Below are 16107 nucleotides of genomic sequence, written 5' to 3'. Positions count from 1 at the left end.
GAGTTATATTGGACACTATCAAGTCTATAATAAGAAATATCTGGTCATTATATTATATAGTGATGGTTATGCCTTCCCTCATCTACTATGTGTCTTGAATCTTCCATCACATAGGTTTGATATGAAAGATTGTAATTCCAGGCCCCATTTTAAGATACCTGTTGAATACAGTCATTACAGAACACTCTTGTATGTTTCAGCTCAGTAGTGAAAATGCTTACGGAGCTTCCTTAAGCCTAATCTACACTATGCCTTCCCTGTCGAGCTAAGTACGCAACTTTAGTTACATGGATAGCATAGCCGAAGTCGATATATTTACTACAGTATCTTCCATGTGGTAAGGTCGGCAGCTAATGACCTCATGATGACTCTGCCTATTTTTTTGTCCTGGTTAAGTACCGGAGTCAACTGGAGGCCTCTTAGAGATTGATTTATTGTGTCTAAGCAGACTCGATAGTCGACTGCTAGTTGATTGATTACTGCCGCATTGATCTACCCTGTAATGTAGAGAAGCTCTTAGAAGCTTTGTGTAAGTGGCCTTCATTACAGTTATAGGCTTTCAACAAAAAACTATTGGATAGGGATGCACTCCATCATGGATCATAATTTAGGCAGTGGGTTTCGGCACAGCCATGATTTTGGAAACAAAAATCCGATGACATTTAAGGGCCTCTTAGTGAAAAGCCATGAGTTTTGTCACATCACCCAGATGAAAAAATGACCCACGCTCGCAAGAAGCAGTTGCCGTGTGCTGGGCACTACTTGTAAGCCCTCAGAGAAGGGAGTCTGTCTTCTCCACACTCTTCTTATCCACCCTGCACATTTACTATGTGGTACAAAAAAACAGCTGACTGGAACATTCAGCTGGGCCCTCAGCCAACATGGAATTCCTCCAGGACTCTAGGGGTATGTCTAGACTACATGGCTCCGTTGATGGAGCTATGTAAACTAGTTTACCCGGCATAGGCAAAGAAGGGGGCATTTAAATAATCCCCACTTCATTAAAATAAACATGGCCTCCGCGCTGTGCTGACGATCAGCTGATCCGGCACAGTGTGGCAGTCTAGACGCGGATCTGTCGGCTGGGGAAGCCTTTGCCGACCGATCCTGTAAACCTCGTTTCATGAGGCATACGGGATCAGTCAGCAAAGGCTTCCCCAGCTGATAGATCTGCATCTAGACTGCTGCACTGTGACAGATCAGCTGATCATCTGGACAGCGCGGCGGCCATGTTTATTTTGCCTGTGCCGGGTAAAGTAGTTTACATGGCTCCAACGATGGAGCCATGTAGTCTGGACATACCCTAGGAATGTGCCCATTTGGGGGAGAGATTGTATGGGGAAGAGGGGAGAAAGCAGGGGAAAAGGCAAGCAGGCTTGAAAGGTGAGACGCAAAATCCAAAGCAAGGCAGAGATCTAACATGTGGAGCAAGCGGGACAATCCATCACCCACCTTCTCCACTGAAACTCTGTTGTTACAGCTCAGGATTCAGTTCGGAGCCACTGCCCTGCTCACAGAGCCCAAAGGCTGCTCTTTGCCCTGGAGGAAACCTAAGCTCATTAACAATCCCTGAGACAAAGATCTAGCAACCCTTCTGCTCTGCTTTGATCGGCTGCTTGGTAGAGTCTGGCCCCAAGGCAAAGTGCGAGGCCAGGACCTGGCTTACTTCATTCATTGCTAGCTACTTCTTCCCAGCCTTAGGGTCAAGAGTGCAGCGCCCTCATGAGAAAGGAGGCTGTTGGCAATGTCAGAGGGAAATAGGTGCAAGCCAGAGTACCCCAGCCTGACAGGAGACAAGGTGCGGGTGCTGCAAGCCATTGGTATCCTCTGTCCTGTGACGCCATTCCAGGAGTGGCTGATCTTTGAAACTAAGTTTGAAAATTATTTGCAGCCGGCAACACACAGTTGTCAGACCAGGTGGCATCTGCCTGCGATGGTGGGGAAGGAGGCCCTCTCGGTCTCTGTTATAAGATGACAATGGTCTGGGATGGAGTGGGGGTTGTTCAGGGCCCCACGCCCTTCTAGGGATGGTCCTCCCCCAGGCTAGGAGTGGTGTGGGGCAGTACGTTGGGGAGTGGTCACGTGGCCAGTGCCCCTCCCTAGCAATCACCCATATCCTCAGCTTCCCCTAACCACTAGGCCAATAATCCTATCAAAAGAGGAAATGAGATTGGTTTGGCATGATTTGTTCATGACACATGCATGGTGGCTACTCTTCATAACCCTATTATCCTCTCGGAGTTTACAAATTATTTAATAAGTTGTTCCAGTAACTTTCCAGGTAGGGACGTGAGGCTGATGGATCTAATTCCCCAGGTCCTTTGTGCTCCTCTTCTGAAAGAAAGGTACAAAGCCTGACCTTCTCTAGCGCTCACCCACCCTCCATGAGTTCTCAAATGTGGTCGCTATTGGTTCCTATAGGTGCGCCAACACCCTACCAAAGCATGTAGCGCCCTGGAGGCTGCTTTCAGGAAGAAAGGCGTAGTAGTGTCTACAAAGCCTGAAGTGGTAGAGCATCAAGGCTGTTTTACAGAGAGGGCCCTGAAGATCAAACAGTTCTACTGTAGCATGGAAAAGGAATCAACATTGAGATGTTTGGTACGTGTCATCAATTTCAAAGGAAAAGTACAGAAGATAGTTGCAATGAGTGCTCATAATCAATAAGGGGATTGCATGGAAAAATCCATTCATGGGCATCGCCAAACAAAATATAATTAGCCTGGCTTGACTTCATTAAAAGAACCAGCGAAGGTGCTAACAGTTAAATCACCTTCCCTTTTTCAGACAAACCTTTGAAGAGACTTGTGGATAATCTTATTTTGATTACATTAGAAGAAAATCAGAAACAGTTCGGCACATCAGAAAGTCTGGCACTTGTATCAATGCTTCATTGCTGAGTAATTAGATTTGAGAAGGCCATGGTTCACAAGAAAGGATGCAAATGAAAGATGGTAATCTCATTCTGACAGACCTTTTAGTATTTTACTATCCTTATGGAACAGGGTTTGAATTGTCTGCCTGTCGTGTTTCTATTAGTATGAAGAATGTACTTTTACATTCACATTTTATGGCAATGTTAATTAACAATGATGTGAAACAAGTTCATTTCATATTGGGTGACTTGTTTGGAGCAGGAGTCAAAACATAAGTTCATCTTCTGAAGATTTCAGGTGAAGAATCTTTACTTTTTAACCATTCCAATCCTTTTTTTTTTTTAAAAAAAAGGAGTCTTTGCACTCTAAAATGTATACTTAGGTAATAAGAAACTCAAAAGTAAAGATGTAGCTAAGTTACTGAAGATGTTTTCTGAAAAGAAAGGATTTTTTTTCCCCCTCTCAATCAGTGAAGAAGTCTGTTAACTTAGGCTGGGGTTAATTTAAAAAGTAGGCAAATCACATATTCAAATATGGAGACCTCTTTTATAGTTTAACACCAATAATTGTCAACTTACAGCTCCCCTTTTTCTTGACATCATAAACAGGAGTCAGTTTAATTTTTTTTTTTTTTAAATCGGCAGAGAACAATGCAGTGGTGTTATAAATTACAAGTACCAGGTTTTAATTAGAACATCATTAGACAACTAGAGACATCATTAGGGAGACAGTGCCACTGTTCTATCAGTGCCTATCACTCAAAGGCATTTGATCACTCACATCAATTGCAAGCACCTCCTCATTTGTATACATTACGAAGGCTCCCTGTCCTCCGTTGCCATTTGGGTCAGGAAACAGGTTGCATTTACCCCTAGCATAAATTGTCCCTCTCTTTTAAACTCTGGCACTCGGCACACCCCGTGGGCTGGCCTGGGCCCACATGCCCTCTTTTGTGCCTGCAGAATTTGTGCAGGAGAGTAAAAACTCCACTACAAATATCTGACATTCTCTGCCCCTGCAAGTTGGACCTGGGGGCGAGTGCAGCCTGCAAAACCCCAAAGTGTATAACAATGAAAGGCATAATACTCTGCTGTAGCACCCAGTCTTCTGGTTATCCAAAACACACAGGCAAACCTCTTCAGGCTGGCATCTTCTTCCCATGCAGGCAGATAGACAGGTTTACTACTAGCCCAAGTAGGGGATCTTCACTCAGCTCTCAGCCATATTTGGGACCATCCAGTGGAGGGTAGTTCTGCTCTCTGCAGCCACATAATTGGAGGCTTTTTCTCCTCTTTTGTTCACCCCACAAGCATGGCTGGTGCCAGGGGCCTGGTGATTCAAGGGCAGCCAAAGCCCCAGGATAGCCACCAAAGCACACAACAGTCCAGGTGGTGCTGAGGGCTAGCTGCCTCTGGCCTCTCCGCACAAGGCCCCCCCCCCCCACCCTCTCCAGGATCATGGAGCCAGGCCTACACCCTCCTTGCCCAGAGGCCCATGGTGGTTGTCAGCCCCACAGCCCACAAGTAACAAAGGTGAGCATGTGGCTCCCACTTGCCACAAGAACAAGAAGAACCTAGAGAGAGACTCAAGCAGATCTTTGGCCTTGCTGAGTCTCAAATGGGCAATCATGAAAAGTAACAGCACACACAGCAGCCCTGGGGTAGCTTTTTGTCTGCAACAAAGTTCAGGGTGCTCTGGGAGCGTGTCCTCGGGGAAGGTTGCTATTGAGCTTTACATGGGGACAGGACCCGAGACCCCCTCATGGAAGAGCTGAGGAGAGCATGCAGCCATGGGGGATCTAAAGATAACATCTGAGGGGAAACCAAAGTCGGGTGTCAAGATGGAGAAGAGGAAGCAACAGCTCATGGCACCCTGCAGCTGTGCCACAACAGGCAGTGAGCTTGTCAGATCTCAAGCTTTCTAGGCAGAGGCCTGCTTGGGGCTGCATGGGAGCCATCCAGGGAAACCTCAGGCTCTGCAGGCTGGTGCTGGGGAGAGAATTCTTGGCAGTACTGAGCCGACACTGAGCATGTTGGCAGGAAACCCATAAACAACAGTGCTCATGCTCCCCGTCACAAGAGTAAGACTGAGATCCTAGCCACTCAGCTGGCCCCAGGACCCCACATTTGAATATGGTTAAGAGAGTTGATCACTTTGTGCACAGGAGCATTGGCGTGGCAGAATTTACTTTTCACATGCATTGCTGACATGTTCCACCCCAGAAGTAGCTGCATGTTCGAAACAGGGGAGCAATCCACAGGCAACATACCACATCAGCCCAAAACTATCCCAGAGCACCATGATCAACGGGTAGGCAGACCATCATAGACAGGGGAGGATTCAGGCCTTTAACAACACATACTGCCACAGCCTATGCTAACCCAGGCCAGACCCAGTTTGTGATTTAAACCACAATCCACTCAAGTACACAGCCTGGCCGTGTTACCAGCACAGAAGAGGGAGCAATGTTAAACTACCTTGACCAAGGTCATGCACCAAGAGTAGGGCACAGCTGGGACTAGAACTGGCATTTCTGGCTCCCACTGCCCTTAACCTAGCCACCAGCCCACACTTCCCCTCCAGAGTCCCTCTTAAGCTTTAATCTGTGAGTGGTGCACCCACCCACAGCCAGGCCACTGCCCTTAGCTATGAATGGTGGCTTTGTTGGTGGGAAGCAGCCCTGCTGTTTTAGGAAAACAGGTGAGCTAGTGTTTAAGCAGAAATCCTCTCCACCCAGTGAAATGCTCAGAGCTCAACTGTGTTTCACCTAGCTGGAGGCATTTAGACTGGGATTCTCATGGGAGCAAGATACAAGGATAATTTCCAATAAGAGCCATTTGCCTTTGGCTATGTAACTTCTCTTCACCTGGGTGAAGCCTGGCCTTGCAAAGGGCCTCACAAAACTTGCCCAAAGAGAAGCCTGCCTGAGCTGTATTCATCCCCATTTCCTCCTCGCTCAGGCAAACCGTATGCCTGTACTGACTAAGCTTCCCTCCACAGCCAATGGGGTTAGGGCTTGTGAGGCAGGGTGGGGGCCTTAATTAGCCTGACTGAATCAGTTTCTAGAAAAAGGGTTTTGTTTTTTTTATAGTTGGGGTTACAAAAGTACTTGCTCCTTTCCCCCCTCCTCTACGGAGGGGTCTTCATCGTCAGACAGGGATAGCCTGCTCTTGCATTACCAGTCTTTACTCTTGGGCACTCACTGGTATCTTGGCTCCCCCCCAAAGCAGACGTGCCCCGTACCCGGAGGTTTCTGCAGTAACATTATATGAACTGTGAGGGCATCTCCTGCTGGAGGCTACCTGGCACATCAAGGGAAGGGGATGCTGCCCTGAATCTTGCCAGCAGGGGGAGGCAGAGGTCACTTTCAAACCCATGGACTCTATGGTTTTAGCAAGGCCAGGCCTGTCTCAAGTAGCCTGGGAAATTAAGGAATGTTGACCTGGAAAGATCAGGCCAGGGATGCACTTTAGTGCTTCCCACTGGCCTTACTCACTTCCACTGAAGTCAACATTGGGATGCTCAAGGCAGGAGCAGACGGTGGCCAACCCATAGCATTTTTGGAAACGCCACCCTAGGAGTTAGGCTGTCAGAACAGAAAATGTGTGATAAAGAATTAAGCACCGTGCCCCCCCGCCCCATCCCAAGTGAAACAGGCAGGATGTGCAGGCACAGAGCCCCACTGAGGCCTTCTGCTTGGCAAATCTGATGAAGGCAGCTGTTGCTACTGGCACCCAGCTCCTGCATTAATCTCTTCTGAAGTGGGTTTGATTTACTGGGATCTGTCCAGGGGAAAACTAAAGGAAAACAAATGTAAGCAATAGTAGGTCACTACCCCATTTCAGGTACATGGATGCTGGCAGACGGAGCTGAATTCAGCCAAACAACTTTTTTCCCCCCCTCCACAAAGTATTTATACACAACTACATGGCTTCAAATTTGGGGGCTTTTAAAATGAAGGTCCCATGTCCAAATTCCCCAGCTCATCATAAGGATACCAACTCAACTGTCTTATCCTGGAGCCTTGAGGAATTAAAGGTGCCCATTTCATCACATGACATCTGACCAAAACTGACAGCCCCAAATTCTGGAGAGTTTTGACCAGAAAATTAACATGCATCTAAGAGTCCCCATATCATTCCAGGAGAGATGAGAGGATCTTTGGGCTGAAATCACTCCAGATAGTTAAGAGCTCACAGGAGGACACTTCAGAGGAATAAAACCACAGAGAGGAAGTTAGAATTAAGAGGTTTTTGTTATTAAAAAACCTATTCATAAGTCCAAATGCAACAGCCGACATCAGAACCACCCAAAAACCTGGAACATTTGAACCTACATTTGCCCCCAAGGAGAACTTAGGGGCAGCCTGGCAGAGCACAAAGCCCCTCACTAGTCCTGGCTAGGTGGCAGGCAGTTTGTGTGCCAGGGATTACCAACAGTAACACTAGTGGTCTCTGTAAAACTGTACAACTTTAGAAACCCTAAAAACATTAAAATCTAAACTGGTTTCTTTTATCAAAAGCCCTGCTTTAGTGACATGCTAATCCCACTGGAGATTAAGACCCCCTCCCCCACAACCCCAATAGCAACACATTAAGTTGACCAGCCAACTCATAGTTTAGAACATCCTCCTTGTGTTTTAGCCATGCCATGTGCCCATGGCTTGCACTGGCTCAAGTTTAAGTTAGGATCGTTACTGCTAGCTTCCAAGTGCTGAACCAACATCCTACCAGGCATGGCAAAGCCACACTTCATAGTGGAGGGGAAAAAACCTACACCTCCCCTCTTGGGCTCATTGCTACCTTCTGTTCTAGCCCACACTGGAGTTCTACCTCCAATAGTACCTTCAGGAACCCGGCCTGCTCTAAGCTGGCTGAGTTATTGGAACGTCTTTCTTTAAGTTTTTTGTTTTTACCTTTAAATATAAAAAAACCCTACTTCACTCTGTGTTACACACAGGAGATCGAGTGGCTTCCAGTGACTGAGAAAGGAGGAATTTTGCTACTAGCTCCCACATTCAGCTGGGACAACAGAATGCAAGAAGATGCCCAGAAGTCTGACAGAAGGGAAAAAGTTTCCTCACCACATGTGTGCGTGCAAAGGGCTGGGAATCGGTCAGCTTTACTCCTCCCCTGCCCCCAGCCATAATTATTGGACAATGGTCTAGGGAGAGCTTGTTGTGTTACTCATGTGAGTCGGACTCTTGGGCCACCCACTACAGCGTTTTGTCCGTCAGCCTTCTTTCCGCCTATCACATTGTCTGCCCATGGAAGCCACTAGGTCCTGTCAGACATACAGATGCATTAGACAAAACAGTGGTTAAAATTCTAACGCCTGCTCTTCCTCTCAAGCACGAACAAAGAGAAAAAAGTAGACAAGAACTAAAGGCTCCCCCCCTCCCCGAACACAACAGGAGTTACTGGGGCACTGACAGACAATGTGGTGACATGTGCCCTCAGAATTACATCTAGAAGGGATGTTTTGGGGGGTAGACGGTATCTGTCGCGGCAGTCCACTTAGTTCTTGTAGTCAAAGGGCTCATCCCCAGTTTCACTGAGAAGACACGTACGGACTAGTGCCTCCGTCACAGCATAAGGGTCGCAGTTGGCAGAGGGCCGGCGGTCCTCGAAGTAGCCCTTCTTTTCCTGGCCCACGTTCCTGGGGATACGGATACTGGCACCACGGTTGGCCACGCCAGCAGAGAACTCATGGATGCTGGAGGTCTCATGGAAGCCGGTCAGGCGCCTGGCGTTGTCTAGCCCCCCTTTCGGGTCGTAAGCACGGATGTGGTACTGGTGCCGCTTGCCGAGCTTCTCAATGGCCTCTTCTATATGCCTGGAGACAGAAGGCAGGACCTTGTGAGTGGCTGGCAAAAACACCTGCTGTGCTGCTGGTCACTTGGCCATGGAAGACCTTAGCCAAGTGCAGGAGTTCCGACCTTCTCCCACTTCGACACAAAATCCCTCGTTTCAGTCCCTTATCTTCAAGCATTGCCATTCCAGCTAATACCAGCCACAGGGCCCTTCCTCTTATTGCTACAGTAGAGTCAGTATCCTTAGGCACCCTTCCTTACCTGGTTCAGTTACCTACACCCAATTCCCCTGCAGATGGGACTGGGCATGTTCCCCTCCCTGCCTATTCTGACTAGTGAGGCTCTTGCAGAATTGTTTGGGTGGGTTTTTTTTTGGGAGGGGGAGGGAGAAGAGGCAGTAAGACTCACTGACTGGAAGTGAAGAAAATTACAGCTTATACGGGTGCCAGTTAGAACCAATAATTAGGCAGAGTCGCATAGCCACTCAATAGGCCTGGAACAGCTTTCCTTTATGTGTGGGAAGGCACCAGTAGTGCTTTGAGTAGGATGGCCAGTTGTCCATTGGTTTGGGGTTTTTTTGCTACTCTGTCCTCTATGGATACAAAACAGGATGCCTTTATGGCCTCCATTTTTCTTGAGACCAGAGGTCAAAGTAAGCTGGTGAGCTACAGTGCCCTGGCAAAAAGCCAGCTGGCTGGGGTGCACCGCTGCAGCTGCTCCCAGCCAGGCTGGGCTTCGGGGTCTCTCCTGTAGGCTGCCTTGCTGAGCAGCAGGTAGACAAGCAGGTGAGAGGGGCTGACTAGGTTGGTGCATACCCCCCCCCCCAGTCTACTCCAGCCCCAAGGCCTCCTAGAGATGTAACCAAGTAGTCGACTACTCGCTTCCCTCACCTTGAGGTGGGGGAGAGAAACAGGAGCTGGTGCTGTGAGGGGCTGGCTTAAAAGCCAGTTCTCCCAGGCACCATGGAGATGGTACCACTTGCTCACCCCCCCACTCCTTCCCCCACACCTGGGAGCAGCAGGGGGGGCAGGAGAAGAGAAGAAGCTGAGAGTGCCATGAAGCAGCCTCTGCAAGTGTGGGGATAATCTGCATGCACCAATGGAAATAACGGGGGGGGGGGGGGGGGCAGGGGGAAGAGAAGATGAGTGCAGAGAGAAATGCCCAAATTAATACTGGAGGAATTTTGCCTCAGTCTTCCTGGCGGACAACTTTGGGGAGCCACAGCTCCCATGGGAAGAGAGATCAGTACTGGTAAGAACTATAATCTGAGCCCAAAATCTCTTGTATGCAGCAAGACATGTCGCCATTTCCCCCAGCAAGCCAACTAGCACCTCTGTTGGAGTATTGCTGCTGCTGGCGAAGTCCCCTTTCCTGAGCCAAGTTGGCTGGACTGATGCAGCCAGCCCAACTGCAGAGAAACTTACTTGAGGCCTCCTTCCTCCCTCATGGCCTTGGTGCTGAAGTTGGTGTGGCATCCAGCTCCATTCCAGTTCCCAGAAATGGGTTTGGGATCGAAGGACACAATTACCCCAAAGTCTTCACACACCCGATGCAGGATGAAGCGTGCGATCCAGAGATGATCTCCCATCTCAATCCCTTCGCAGGGGCCCACCTGGAACTCCCACTACAGAGAAGAGAGGAAAAAACTGTTGGCAAAAATCAGTTTGCTGCACGAGGCTGTTTGCCCACCTACGCTCTCAACATTTGCAAAGCCCCAGGGAACAGACTGACTGCAGGAGCAAGGTTCTAGCAGCATCAGCTTCTGCAATGCATCACTGGCAGCTGACAGCAGTGGCAGGTGAAACCAGAGTAGTTACCTGGGCGGGCATCACTTCTGCATTTGTTCCTCCGATTTTAACGCCAGCATAGAGGCATGCACGATAATGAGCTTCCACAACGTCCCTGCCATAGGCTTTGTCTGCTCCCACGCCGCAGTAATATGGACCTGCGGTGACACAGAGCACGAGAAAGGTGAAGGTAGCCCTCAGGGAGCTTATGGCTGAGAACACCAGAGAAGACTCTGGTCTGTGTATCAGATTACCGCGCAGTCACTAAAAAGAGGACTTTTGTTGTTCAGTGGTATCATCGGCAGTGTAACTTTTGGAGATCCTGTTTCAGCCATGCCCGCAATCATCTCCACTTTAATCCCACGCATTAGGGATTGATAGTGAGATTTGGGGTTAAATATTCATGAGACCTCACATTCCTAATTCACACATCAACTCCCAGAACCTTACCCTGGGGCCCAGGAAAGCCATTGGAAGGCCAGCCAAAGGGATGTCCATCGGTCCCAAGTAGTGTGTATTCCTGCTCCATCCCAAACCAGGGGCTCTGGTTGGACACCATATCCATAATGCGTTTACAGGTGTGCCTTAGGTTCGTCTCTGGAACGGAAGAAAAGCACAAAGCATATTAGCTCACCCACGTCCCAGCCACTGGGTGTTCCACTGGTTTAAAAAAGTCCAGCGAGCTGCTCCTGCAGAACATCTCAGGGCCTTAGCCCACCCTGGAAGCTTGAACTAGTCGTTATGTTGTGCACAAAGCTGGCATGGCAGTGGCTTTCCAGTGGACTCTTTCCCCAGTGCAGGCCTGTGTGGCAGCCTGGAAATTCAGACACAGCTTTGTCCCCACCATCATCAGCCAGCGTAAGATTTAAGCCGTAGGGAGGGCGCTAGCCTTAAATATCTGGTGCTCTTATCGGTTGCTGGGGCCATCAATGGATGCCCTTGTACTGTTCAATCACGTTCTTTGCTAGCATTTGGTTCAGGAAACTACCAAGTGCACAGATACGCCTGGTCCATGGCCAGGCCTGCATCTCCCAGGTTTCTTGTTCTCTCAGGTTCACATTACCCCCTCCATCAGCAATACCCTCCAATTCACTTCTCCCACTCCTCACCGTGCTGCGCTGTGGAATTCAGTCCCCACATCCCTACTTGCAATACGCCCAACCACTGGCCCACATCACATTTCTCCATCTCAGCATTGCCAGTGAAGAGAGGCTAGACCAAAATAAACCTCAAAGCTACTTTCTCCCTAGCTGTTGCCTACTGCATCTCATTTTCTCTCGCTAAGCTCTTCGTGGCATGCGAATGTTAAATCTTCCATTAACTGCTTCTCTGAAGTGCTCTCCTCAGGGATGGCACCAACCAGTGGACTACCCCATAAGCAAATGCTTATTGACTAAGACTAGTTGCTTCCCTGCCCTTGCTGCCACTATCAGAAAGACAGGGGGAGGGGAGATGAGGGGGTGCTGGGCTCCACATGGCACTGCTGCTCTGAAATGCTGCATGCAGCACACAGCCAGCAGGGAGTCCCCCTGCTGACCCCAGGCTTCCTGTGGTGCTGCCGCTTTGAACAGCCACGGGGAGCATGGGACCAGCAGGGGACTGCTTGAGTCCCCCGCTGGCTCCATGCTCCCCACAGTGCTTTCACCTTTGAAGTGTAACAACACCCCTGGGGCTGTTGCTACACTTCAAAGGCAGAGGCACCCTTATCAACTAATCGAATGGTCAATGCAAATTATATTGATTAGTCAATTAGCCAGTTAATTGAACTTTAACGTCCCTAACCCTCCTCTACTTCAAGACTGAGCCAGCCTTCTGTCTCCCCTCCTAGAACTAGGGCATCCAGCCTTGGGGGCAGGAACTGCACCCTACCTGCCGACTTGCGGTTGTATTTGAAGACCTCACACAGAACCAGCTTGTTGGGGTCCTTCCGGAAAGGGTCCCGGAACATGGCCGCAGGGAGAAGGTACATGTCACTGTTTGACCCCTCCGACTGGAAGGTGCTAGAGCCATCGAAGTTCCACTCGGGTAGATCTGGAGCAGGAGAGAAATTCACCCCCTTAGGTTAGCAGCTTAGCCGCAGAGAGGAATTCAGCAGCGGGGCTAAAGAGACTGCACGTTAAAGGACACCGGCATGTGCTGTACTTTCAGCTGATTTGCCTTGGAGTGGAAGACAAGGTGAGGGAGTTGCTCTTTGCTCCTGGAGCTCCCCTGTAGTAAACACAAAAAGCTGGGACATCTGCAGAGTCCAATTCAGCTAACTGCCCTGCAGACGTCCTTGATGAACACTTCCTATCTTGCAGCCAACACGCCATGGTAAGATGAAGACCCAGAGGGGTTTCCCTAGCCAAAACAAAGGGAACCAGGGAGATGCTGTAAGTCAAAAAGAATAAGAGAAAGGGACTCTGGTGTCCTAAGCTATCTCCTGAGGGGCAGATGGCCCTGACACAGGCACCTCCATTTTGATGCAGCTGCCCAGAGCTGGTCAAGGGAACCTTGGGAGCATGCACAAGGCTCAGGGAACAGCCAATGGCCAGTCCAGTGTTTGTGGAGGAAGAGAACATCCCCTTCACCCTGCCTGTGCCCCTGCAGCTCAGCCTGGCTCACTTTTCCCTGGTGTGAGCATATTTGAAGCCACTTGAAGGAATTAATTCTGTCTCCATTGTTATTCCCTTCCAAGCGCTATGCGTCCCAAACAAGCTGGGCCAGCCTCTTCCTCAGTGAAAGGGGGAGGGGGGCAGGAGAGAAGAGAAATACTGTGCATGAGCAATGAGAACTGTTTTATAGCAGTCTCTAGACAGTGCCATGGCAACCAGTGAAGAAATCCAAATGCTGTTGTTGTCAGTCAGGGTCGTGTGTTCAGAGACATGCAAGCTCTTAATTACACTGGCTAGGTCTCATTTCCCCCATCACTTTCTTCCTGCCATCTCCCCAAGGCCAGAAGAGCCAGCAGGTAAAGAGCCAGCAGGCTGGGAACACAATCACCCACTCCCAGCTCTTTTTGCGCCTCTTCCTCCCACAGAGGTGGGGGTCTCCTGATCTTTCAGCATTCGGAGACTATGAATTGCCTCTGGCCCAGCCTGTCCCCTTTCAAGCACACAAATGCACCTGGAAGCGAGGCAGGAGCTATCCCGCATCATGTTCTCAAGACAAAGAACTTGAAAGACAGAGCACACCAACTGTCTCTGGTCTAGACTTCCCAGTGTAGGAAAGTCACCACCACTCCGCCCTCAACAGCGCAGCAACCTGCTACAGCTCAACCCAAGCCCTGCAACGAGCCATTCTGCTTTTAGTGCCAGTATTCACCCTGCACGTGCTGGGATGAAGTCTGACTCTTACCTTCGATGCTTTTGGGCTCCTGGTCCAGCGTGCGGGTCTTACAACGCAGCTGCTCCCCAGTCCCGTCGATCCAGATGTACATGGCTTGCACCTTCTCACCCTGAGGCAGCTTCATGTACATCTGCTTTATAGCTTTGCTCAGATGGGAACTCGCCGAGGTGGCCATGGCTGCAGGATGTGAGACACGGGTCCTGCCAGGAGGAGGAAAAAGCCAATGGTGAATACACCTGTACTCTGAACAGGCTCCCGCCCCAGTGCAAGAGAACGGCCACACGCAAGATCTTCACAGATCAGCAACAGGAGAAAAACGTGTGCATTAAGTGTCCCCTACACAGTTATGCTGGAAAATCCCAGACAGAGAGAATCTGGTCTTCTAGCTACATATAGTTATACTATAGGAAACGGTGTCTGTCACAGTAGTGCAATGGCATGGCTTGTGACCAGCTACAACAATCACTTGCTTCAAAGATTGACGGTGCTCTCAGGTTATACGAGATCTCATCTGAGTAGTTGGGTCCTGCCCTGGCAGCTGATGGACTTGGTTGGAATTGCTTGGAGAGGGAGAAGACCATCAACCAGCCAAAGAGCAGCACCTCCTCTCTGAGCTCATTTCACAACATACAGTAGAGCATTTCCCATCCCAGTATCTTCACCCTATTTGGCTGAGGCAGGGCTTTCTACGGTCCTTCCCACCCCAGAAAGGACCACTTGCCAGAGGCAGCGCCATCTCCAGACCATGTGATCTGAAGATACACAATCCTGTCATCTAAGGAAGATGAGGGGCCCCTAGCTACAGCCCAAGCAGAGTCAGTAACATTTGAACAGCTGAGATTTTGCCATAGCTCCTCAGCCAGGGAGCAACCTAAGGAGGAAGAGATGGGACTCAAGTCTCTTTACACCAGACAGGGGAGTCTGCCCAGGTACAGGCCACGCTGTAGCAGATTCAGAGGATGAAAGTGGAGGACCCCCTGGCTCTGCATACTTGGGCCAGGGCCCCACCTCTGTTGAGTTGCTAGTTTGGCTGCAGACCCCATGCTCCCTTGTCCCCCATGTGAGGAATGCAGCTGTGCCAGGGCTCATGGAGCCCTGCTAACCCCGGCCCAGCCATGACAGCAGGCCGAGCTGAGCCCCCTCTGGCGCAGAGCAGCCTCCTGCCCACAGGCACAGACAAGATTTCGTTCAGCTTCTCGCCTGCCTTGATGTTCTGCTTGGCAGTGAAAGCGGCGCTGCTGGGAATCCAGCCTGGCCACGGCTAAGGCTTCCGAGCCAGGATCCCCCCAGCCTGCCTCTCTCCTACCCCTGGCCTGCCCAAGCCCCCCGCTGGCACTGCAGCCGATGCCCACTGGGCTGCGTGCCGGCCCCTCTGATGCCCCACACGGCTTCCCTTGGGCGGCCGACCGCGGTCCCCTCCTGCCCGGGGCCTGCACGCCCGGACTCCCAAGGCAATTGCTAGCGAGCCTGGTGCGAGGCCACGTGCCCCCGAGGAGACCCAGGCTCGCCGGCGTCCCCAGCCGCTCCCCAGCGAGGGGAGGCGAAGCGCCCCAGGAGCGAGCGCGCCCGGGCGGAGCAGCCAGCCCCAGCTGGAGGCTGTGCCCAGGCTCCCCCGGGAAAGGTCCCCCGCCCTTGGGGGGCAAAGCCGGGCCCCCCCGCCGAGGAAGGGGAGAGGGGCTGGACGCCCCGCGAGCCATTTGCAGAGAACGAGCCGCAGAGTCGCCGGTTCGCGGGGCGGCCCCGAGCCGGGCGGGAGGGGCCGGTGCAGCCAGCCCAGGGAAAGCCCCCCCGCTCTGCACCCGTGCAGCCAGCGCCCCCCCCCCGGGCAGCGGGCCCCGAGCGCTCACCTGGCGGTCGAGCAGGGAGCGGCAGGGGCAGGCGAAGGCGTGTTCAGTGGGGCCGCGGCGCGACCATGCTGGGCTCTGCGAGCCGGCTCGCGCCGCCCGCCCATTTATAGGCTGCGCGCGGCCGGCCCCCGGCTCGCCCCATTGGCTGCCCGGAGCCGCGAGCGCCCCGCGGAGCTTCGCCATTGGTCCGCCGGCGAGACAGGCAGCGCGGGGCGCGGGGAAGAGCAAAACAAGCGCGAGCGCCCGCCGGGCCCGGCCGCGAGGCGCAAACAAGCTCGGAGCGGCAGGCGGCGGAGGCGGAGGCTGCTGCAGCCGCGCAGCGAGCTCCGGGGCCGAGCCCTGCGTTCAGCCCCGGGAGCGGGTCCCGCTCGGGCTGCGTGGGCCGGTCCCCGGACAAAGGGTGCGCGCCCAGGCAGAGCGGCACCGGCGGCTCTGGCTTGGCTTTGCAATGTCGTTACACT

General features: G+C 51.5%; 1 protein-coding gene across 1 annotated transcript; it reads right to left on the bottom strand.

The window, feature by feature from the left end:
• Positions 1-7109: 7109 nt before the first annotated feature.
• GLUL (glutamate-ammonia ligase) lies at positions 7110-15760 on the bottom strand. The gene is made up of 7 exons (XM_075936796.1): positions 15647-15760; positions 13809-13999; positions 12342-12503; positions 10923-11069; positions 10503-10630; positions 10110-10309; positions 7110-8708 (listed from the first exon to the last, which is right to left on the bottom strand). Exons 1-7 carry the CDS (start codon positions 15748-15750, stop codon positions 8390-8392), a joined length of 1251 nt encoding a protein of 416 aa, XP_075792911.1. The 5' UTR covers positions 15751-15760; the 3' UTR covers positions 7110-8389.
• Positions 15761-16107: the final 347 nt, after the last annotated feature.

This window comes from Pelodiscus sinensis, chromosome 9, assembly GCF_049634645.1.
Source record: "Pelodiscus sinensis isolate JC-2024 chromosome 9, ASM4963464v1, whole genome shotgun sequence".
NCBI lineage: Eukaryota > Metazoa > Chordata > Testudines > Trionychidae > Pelodiscus > Pelodiscus sinensis.
The sequence above is the reverse complement of the archived record's forward strand: the minus strand, read 5'-3'. Positions and strand labels throughout refer to the sequence as shown.